Source organism: Callorhinchus milii, unplaced genomic scaffold (assembly GCF_018977255.1).
Source record: "Callorhinchus milii isolate IMCB2004 unplaced genomic scaffold, IMCB_Cmil_1.0 Scaffold76, whole genome shotgun sequence".
NCBI classification, from domain to species: domain Eukaryota; kingdom Metazoa; phylum Chordata; class Chondrichthyes; order Chimaeriformes; family Callorhinchidae; genus Callorhinchus; species Callorhinchus milii.
This window is the reverse complement of record NW_024704817.1, coordinates 227,671-236,994: the sequence shown is the minus strand read 5'-3', so window position 1 is coordinate 236,994 and position 9,324 is coordinate 227,671. Positions and strand designations below refer to the sequence as shown.

Sequence of the window (9,324 nt, the reverse complement as noted above, 5' to 3'; positions counted from 1 at the left end):
CTCCCACACACACCAACATCCCCCCCGCACACTCCCCACACACCCAACATCCCCCCCGCACACTCCCCCCACACACCCCCCCCACACACCAACATCCCCCCCCCCCACACCAACATCCCCCCCGCATACTCCCCACACACCAACATCCCCCCACACTCCCACACACCCACATCCCCCGCACACTCCCCACACACCAACATCCCCCCCACACTCCCACACCACCAACATCCCCCCCCACACTCCCCCCACACACCAACATCCCCCCGCACACTCCCACACACCAACACCCCCCACACCCCACTCCCCACACCCCCCACACCAACATCCCCCCGCACACTCCCCCCCACTCCCCCCCGACACTCCCCACACACACCAACATCCCCCGCACACTGCCCACACACCCAAACATCCCCCCCACACCCCCACACCAACATCCCCCCGCACACTCCCCACACACACCAACATCCCCCCGCACACTCCCCACACACCAACATCCCCCCGCACACTCCCCACACACCAACATCCCCCCCGCACACTCCCCACACACCAACATCCCCCCGCACACCCCACCACACAACATCCCCCCGCACACTCCCCACACACACCAACATCCCCCCCGCACACTCCCCACACACCAACATCCCCCCGCACACTCCCCACACACCAACATCCCCCCCGCACACTCCCCCACACACCAACATCCCCCCGCACACTCCCCACACACACCAACATCCCCCCGCACACTCCCCACACACACCAACATCCCCCCCGCACACTCCCCACACACACCAACATCCCCCCGCACACTCCCCACACACACCAACATCCCCCCGCACACTCCCCACACACCAACATCCCCCCGCACACTCCCCACACCACACAAAACATCCCCCCGCACACTCCCCACACACACCAACATCCCCCCGCACACTCCCCACACACCAACATCCCCCCGCACACTGCCCACACACCACCAACATCCCCCCGCACACTCCCCACACACCAAACATCCCCCCCCAACCCCCCCACACACCAACATCCCCCCCGCACACTCCCCACACACCAACATCCCCCCGCACACTCCCCACACACACCAACATCCCCCCCGCACACTCCCCACACACACCAACATCCCCCCCGCACACTCCCCACACACCAACATCCCCCCCGCACACTCCCCACACACACAAACATCCCCCCTCACACTCCCCACACACCAAACATACCCCCCCGCACACTCCCACACACCAACATCCCCCCGCACACTCCCACACACACCAACTCCCCCCCGCACACTCCCCACACACACCAACATCCCCCCGCACACCAACATCCCCCCGCACACTCCCCACACACCAACATCCCCCCGCACACTCCCCACACACCAACATCCCCCCGCACACTCCCCACACACCAACATCCCCCCCCACACCAACATCCCCCCGCACACTCCCCACACACCAACATCCCCCCCGCACACTCCCCACACACCAACATCCCTCCCGCACACTCCCCACACACACCAACATCCCCCCGCACACTCCCGACTCACACCAACATCACCCCTCACAACCAACATCCCCCCGCACACTCCCCACACAACATCCCCCCACACACTCCCCACCAACATCCCCCCCCCCCCCCCCACCACACCAACATCCCCCCACACACTCCCCACACACCAACATCCCCCCGCACACTCCGCACACACCAACATCCCCCCGGCAGACTCCCCACACACACCAACATCCCCCCGCACACTCCCCACACACCAACATCCCCCCTCACACTACCCACACACCAACATCCCCCCCGCACACTCCCCACACACACCGACATCCCCCCGCACACTCCCCACACACCAACATCCCCCCCGCACACTGCCCACACACACCAACATCCCCCCCGCACACTCCCCACACACCAACATCCCCCCCGCACACTCCCCACACAACATCCCCCCACACACTCCCCACACACCAACATCCCCACACACACCAACATCCCCCCGCACACTCCCCACACACCAACATCCCCCCGCACACTCCCCACACACACCAACATCCCCCCGCACACTCCCCACACACACCAACATCCCCCCCGCACACTCCCCACACACACCAACATCCCCCCGCACACTCCCCACAAACAAACATCCCCACCGCACACAACCAACATCCCCCCCGCACACAACCAACATCCCCCCGCACACAACCAACATCCCCCCGCACACAACCAACATCCCCCCGCACACACCAGCATCCCCCCGCACACACCAGCATCCCCCCGCACACACCAGCATCCCCCCGCACACACCAGCATCCCCCCGCACACACCAGCATCCCCCCGCACACACCAGCATCCCCCGCACACACCAACATCCCCCGCACACACCAGCATCCCCCCGCACACACCAGCATCCCCCCGCACACACCAGCATCCCCCGCACACACCAGCATCCCCCCGCACACACCAACATCCCCCCGCACACACTCCATGCACACCAACATCCCCCTGCACACTCCCCACTCACACCAACATCCCCCTGCACACACCAACATCCCCCCACACACTGCCCACACACACCAACATCCCCTCGCACCTTTCGTTTCAGAAGGGAGGGGGTGAGGTAACAGGGGTCTGGGATGGAATCATACACACACTCACACCAACAATCCTCCCCCACCCCCCCCACACACTTACTGCCCCCCACCCCCAGACAGGCAAACAGAGCCTCCACCGAGCTGGCTCACCGCCAGGCACCAGTGCATGCCCAGATGCACAGGCATCAGGATCAGGTGCTGGTGAAAGAGGTTGGTGGCTTTTGTCCACTGTCGGACGGCGTGGTGACCCCCCGACTGCAGCTTCAGGTAGAAGAAGGTGCTGAAGGCATGAGCGCGTAGTTGGCCAGGTCCCCGGCCTCGCTCCACAATCAGACACATGTAGAAGTTTATCACCTGCAAGAAACAGTACTGGATCAGCAGCACCTGACAGGCACATAACAGCCCACAGCAGCCTTTTTGTTTTTGGTCCCGAGACCATATTTTTAAAATATTATTATTTGGGGAATTCAAACGATACATTAAGCAGACAGCATGGAGTCATGTGCTGATGTTGAGATTAAGGTGTGTGCCTAACTGGCGGCATAACTGCCAGTCAAGGTTGGTTTCTTTTAATATGGTGAATTGCTGCCAGTCTTGAATATAGTTGTTATCTTAGTTCTTCGATAGAAATTTTATTGTTGAATGTTATCACGATTTAATTTAATAAAAATGACTTCTGAACTTCTATAAAGTCTGCTCGAGCTATGTTATAATAAAAGAAGAGAGAATAAATAGTATCGGTGTTTGTACCAGGAACCCAGAGTTTGAGGCTCAGGGAAGAATCAAAAGAAAATAGGTGTGATAGGAATATGGGGAGATAACCAATCCAAAGGGAAGACCGATTACTATGAATACATTGATTCGGCGAAGTATTGAGAAAAATACTGAGAAAATTAAAGTCTATGAAACTCATAGAAGTTAACAGACAGAAGATGTGTGAACCTGAAAGGAGGGGCAAAGCAATCCAGGAACAGGGTAGTGCCTCACTATCACAGACTGACAAAGCCGCATTAGAGAAAATGGCTGAGTTAGCCAGAGAAATGGCACCAAAGGAGAGAAAGGAGGAATTAATCAGAGTAGAGGGAGAAAGAAATAATCGACTCATAATGGTAAGAAGCCATGGGGAACACGGAAATAAGACTAGATCCAGGGAGGACTATGTAAGCACCGTAAATTCAAAGCCAGGGAAAGCCAGAGGCACACGAGTCAGGGACTCTGAAAAAGATCGAGTTTTTAGGGTATAGAAAAACCCAAAAGAATAGAACCCAAAGGGCCAGAAACAGAAGGATTTGTTATGAACCATAAATGGGAGAATGTGACTGCCACAAATTGGGAGAAAACTTCCACTGTATTGAACCGTTATGCGAAATAACAACAAAAACAAGAATGCATTTATAGAGCGTCTTTCACGTCGGGAGGACATCCCAAGGCGCTGGACAGTTGGGTTGGGACCCAAGCAGGGGGGAAATGGTCAGGGTGAGGGGAGGGAAGGAGCGAGGAGGGGGGAAATGGTCAGGGTGAGGGGAGGGAAGGGAGGGAGCGAGGAGGGGGTAGAGAGTCGAGAGGGGAGGTGAAGGGACGGTTGAAGAGAAAGGTCTTGAGACCGGCCTTGAAGGAGAAAAGGGAGGAAGCAAGGCGAAGGCACTGGGGGATGGAGTTCCCTAAGTAAAACTCTAGAGTAAAAGAACACAGGAAGAAAAAATAATAAATATGAAGCCAGATATAAAAGCAGAGCCAACACTATTTAAATAATGGGGCTACACTCCTGGAGGAGGCAAAATTAGGAGCGGCCGTTTTAGCCTGAGTTGCTCAGGGCTCCGTTCTTGATCCCCTCCTTTTCAACATCTACATGCTCACTCTTGGTGACATCATCCGTAGACATGGGGTCAACTTCCACATGTATTCGGATGACACCCAACTGTAGCTCTCTGCCTCTGCTTGACTCTAGGACCACTGCTGTCCTCACAGACTGCCTGTCAGACATCAAGTCCTTGATGAGAGCTAACTTTCTCCAGTTTCTCTAGTGCCTTCAGCTCCCCTCTCGACTCTCTACCTCCTCCTCGCTCCCTCCCTTCCCTCCCCTCACCCTGACCATTTCCCCCCTGCTCGGGTCCTGACCCAACTGTACAGCGCCTTGGGACGTCCTCCCGACGTGAAAGGCGCTCAATAAATGGAATCTTGTTGTTGTTGTTGTTTAACATATCTCGGGCGCTGACAACATCATCACTCTACACCTCACCGAGCCAATATGGAACGCTGGAGTCCCAGATCCTGGTCTTTACCTTCAAATTCCTCCACAGCATTGCTCCTCCCTACCTGTGACCTCCTAACCCCCTACCAACCTGTCCACTCCCTATGCTCAGCAAGCTCCAGCCTGCTCACATAGCCCGCCTCGCCTGCCCCACCATTAGTGGGTGGGCCTTCAGCCTCTCTGCCCCCACCATCTGGAACTCCATCTCACAATGACTTCCCCCTCGCCCCCACCCTTGCCTCCTTCAAGACCCTCATCTTCAACCTAGCCTTCGGTCACCCGCCTACCTCTACCCTCTCTCTGCTCTCCACCCCTCCTGATTCCAACCACCAACTCGGGTGTGGATCCCTGACTGTCCAGCGCTTTGGACGTCCTCATGACATGAAGGACTCTATACAAATGCAATGTTGTTGTTGTTGCTGGGATTATGTCAAGTTTAAATACTACCAAGAATTACAAAGAGAGGGCTTACCTAAAATGAGTGAGAAAGAGTTAAGTGATCAGTTAAAAATAAATCTCTGAAGGAGTCACAGGCAGAAGTGAAAGAATACACAAGCAGTTAATAAATGCTGAGGAAATTATCTTGCAGCATAGCAATAAAGAGCTATTTATCAGCAGCAGATGATTAGTTTGCAAAAGAAATTACTAAGAGAAATGAAATGGGTGGAGGAGGAGGAAGCATGGACAACGCATACAGAGAGTGTACAAGACGTTCTGAAATAAAAACTAAGAAGAGGAAAACAGGGTGTATGGGCAAACCCAGCCTGAAGTAAATGCAGTATCGGGGAATGAAAAACTCATACGGAGAGTGCCTTAGGGTTAAACTCACTAACTGGAATAATTCCAAATTCAGTAGAGGGGTGGTTAAGTTCAACCATAGCCATGGTGGGACGAGTGCCCTTGCCTAGCAAGGCAGCCGCACAAATTTATTTACAGTCAGTAATCAATCCACAATGGAGAGATTTAATAAATGCCGAGTGGGATAACTTAATGAAAGCCGTACATGAAATAAATAGGACAATAGTTAGAACTAAAGGAGTCCGAGCGTCCAAAGTAATGGAATTGTTTTCAGAAGAGTTTTGGGGAGAGATCTTCCTAATGGCTTTGCCTATAGAATGACAACGGTTCGTATTGTAGTCAGGGAGGTGAAGAAATATGTTGAGGTGTGTACAAGTGAATGTGAGCAATGTGCCGGAGAGTAAGGGATTAGAGCATGTAATTATGAGACAGTCATGGGAGCGGGTCTATAATAATAATAATATAATAATAATCCTTGCATTTGATATAGCGTTTTTCACGTCGGGAGGACATCCCAAAGCGCTTCACAGAACAAACTGTAAAGTGAATTGACTGTATATTTGTGGGCGAACGCGGCAGCCAATTGTGCACAGCAATGTCCCACAAACAGTCGTAGATTGAAAATGACCAATTTCTTATTGTTTTTGGTTTTGGAGGGATTATTATTAGGTGTGTGGAGTAAGGAAACTTGCCCAAGGTTTCGCCCTCTGCCTGGAATTGAACTCGGGTCTCTCACTTGCAAAGCGAGTGCTCTAACCACTGAGCTACAGGACTCCACTATGTGGACTTTGTCAGACCACTGCCAAAAACAGACAGGTATAATCGATATCTCCTCGTTTTCGTGGATCACACAACTGGTTTTACACTAGCTTATCCATGTAAACTATCTCCACTGGCAAGTGGGTCGGTAACCCGAGGACACCGATTTAAAATAGTTGCTAAAAGAAACAGAGGGGAGGTGAGGAGAAATTTTTTCACACAGGTAATGCATTGCCTAAAAGGGTGATGGAAGCCGATTCTATAACAACTTTTAAGACAGAAGTAGATAATTGTTTGGGGAGGACAAGTTTGCAGGGCTATAGGGAGAGACCGGGGGAGTGGGATTGATTTGAATACCTCTTTTCAAAGAGCCCGCACAGACACAATGGGCCTCCTTCTGTGCTGTATAATTCTATGATTCTATAAACGGTAGGTGTACAGAGACAAGTGTCTCTAAGTTAATCAACGACAAGCTTATTCCAAGAAACGGGATAATGAAAGTACAACAACATCAACAAGATTCCATTTATAAAGCGCCTTTCATGTCAGGAGGACGTCCCAAGGCGCTGCACAGTTGTCATGACCCGAGCAGGGGGGAAATGGTCAGGGGGAGGGAAGGGAGGGAGCGAGGAAATGGTCAGGGTGAGGGGAGGGAAGGGAGGGAGCGAGGAGGGGGGAAATGGTCAGGGTGAGGGGAGGGAAGGGAGGGAGCGAGGAGGGGGAAGAGAGTCGAGAGGGGAGCTGAAGGCTCGGTCAAAGAGAAAAGTACTTGAATCAGACCAGGGAAACCATTCACAGCTGAGATAATTAAAAATATAACCCAAACCATGGGGATTACGCACAATTTGGGAAAGTTGAAAACACAAATGGACTTACTTGTTCCAAGAAAGAGTGTTTGAAAAGGGAAAATACAGCTATTTTCCTTTTTCAAACAGTTGCCCTGAGTATTAATGGGTATTAACAATCGACTCTTGTGTATGGATCCTAACATCACTCCATTTTACATATTCCATGGAAGGCACATGACTACACCGATAAACTCAAAGGCCTTCACATGTGGACACTGAACAGCTAAAATAATTTAAAAGGACATTGGAAGAAATGATTGAATCTTACATCAAAGTTCAGCGAATTGTAACTATCATGAGGGGGAATACGTGGTTTGGAAAACCCATTATTGGAAAGGTGTATTGAGAAGTCAGTACCGGAAACCCTGCACAGTGATTAAAATTCAAAATCCTAATACAATTAGAATAAAAACTCCAGCTGGTAAAGAAATCTCTGCATCTATAAGTTAAGTTAAAAAAGTTAAAATAACCACGGAAGGGTTAACCGAGGAGGACTGTGGAGAGGCTTGGTACAATGTACAGGAGCATGGCAAAGCCTAGAAAGGAAGTCAACCCAGATGGCTGTGTGTTCAAGAAGAGAAAGTGACAACATGATATGGAAAGTGCCTTACAACTACAAGTTGATGGTTCATGGATTTAAACCACAAGAGGAAAGAAAACACGTAAATATTACCTTTACCAGATAAATTAAACTTAATAATGGAATTGTAATAATGCAAACTGCGTAAGAGAAACATGCTCATTGATTGGTTTAAAGGCAAAATAAGAAGCAGAAATATTGAAGTATTTTGAGGACATATTATTGTATTGAGAACTTTTGTCTTGTAGCATGAATCTGACAAACAAAACATCTTGACCACTCGATAAGGAATGACAAATGTGACAGGTCACACTAATCTATCATGCATTTCATGTACAAATTTGCAGTGTAAATATTGATTGTGTAATATGGAATTGCTGAATGATTCTAACTGCAGGGAATCTGTAATGTGAGGTGTGGTGTAACAGAATCATAGGATCATACAGCACAGAAGGAGGCCATTCAGCCCATTGTCTGTGCTGGATCTTTTTAAAAAACTATCCAAATCAATCCCACTCCCCTGCTCTCTCCCCAAAGCCTCACAAACTTGTTCTCCCCAAATAATTATTTACTTCTCTCCAAAAAGTTGTTATCAAATCGACTTCCACCACCCTTTCAGGTAATGCATTCCAAATCTGAACTACTCGCTGTGTACAAAAATTTCTTCTCACCTCCCGATTCTTTTAACTATTTTAAATTGGTGTCCTCAGGTTAACGACCCACCCACCAGTGGAAATAGTTTCTCCTTGTTCACCCTATTGAAGCCGCTCATAATTTTGAAAACTTCAATTAAGTCTCTTCTTAACCTTCTCTGCTCCAAGGAGAATAATCCTAGCTTCTCCAGCCTCTCCTGTTAACTTCCAGGAAAGGTTTTTGAGGATGGGGGTGATGACAGCTGTTTTTAGAGGGGTTAGGATTTATTTTTTTAAGAGAACTGTTACAGTACAGCCTTGATCACAACTTCTCACCGGCCATTCCAGGTGCTAACAACCCAGTCCAGATCAATTCCTTTTTCTCTAAATCGGTCATTGAGGAGATGAGGTTTGTTTCCTCTGATTTTTCGGTTTCCCACAAGGAGAGCGAGTAGCTGGGCTGTGGATAGATGTGTCAATGTATAGTGTGCAATGAGTGGTGTGGAGTATGGGTGGGAGGGGAGAATCGCCTGAGAACAAACTCGATGGGACCACTGGGTTTCTTTCACTGCTTCCTGTCTATGTTTGTGCATGCATTGAGAAAGTCACCTCATCATTGAGCCAGCAGTTGTTGCAGAGAGTGCAGATATCCTTTCGGGTTATCTTGAGTTTAAAACCACTGGCGAGGAGCTGGTCAGGGTCCCCACGGCCCAGCACCTGCTTGACCTCAGCAGCCATTGCCTGTCAAAACAAATCACAACTTGCTGCAGTTTCACCCCCTCGCACACAAATGGGACTGAGATCCTTCAATCAGGCCCGGGGAGAGCGGGCAAGAGCACTCAACAACAACCGT

At 50.5% G+C, this 9,324-nt stretch overlaps 1 protein-coding gene across 2 annotated transcripts in view; it reads right to left on the bottom strand.

The window, feature by feature from the left end:
- Positions 1 to 2,753: 2,753 nt before the first annotated feature.
- Positions 2,754 to 9,324, bottom strand: part of LOC103191445 (sentrin-specific protease 2) — a gene marked incomplete at its 3' end in the record, with an annotated part of 29,963 nt that continues 23,392 nt past the window's right edge. For both annotated transcript variants that reach the window (XM_042345704.1, XM_042345705.1), the window contains 2 exon segments: positions 2,754 to 2,957; positions 9,081 to 9,212. In XM_042345704.1, the coding sequence (XP_042201638.1) occupies positions 2,754 to 2,957; positions 9,081 to 9,212 (336 nt within the window).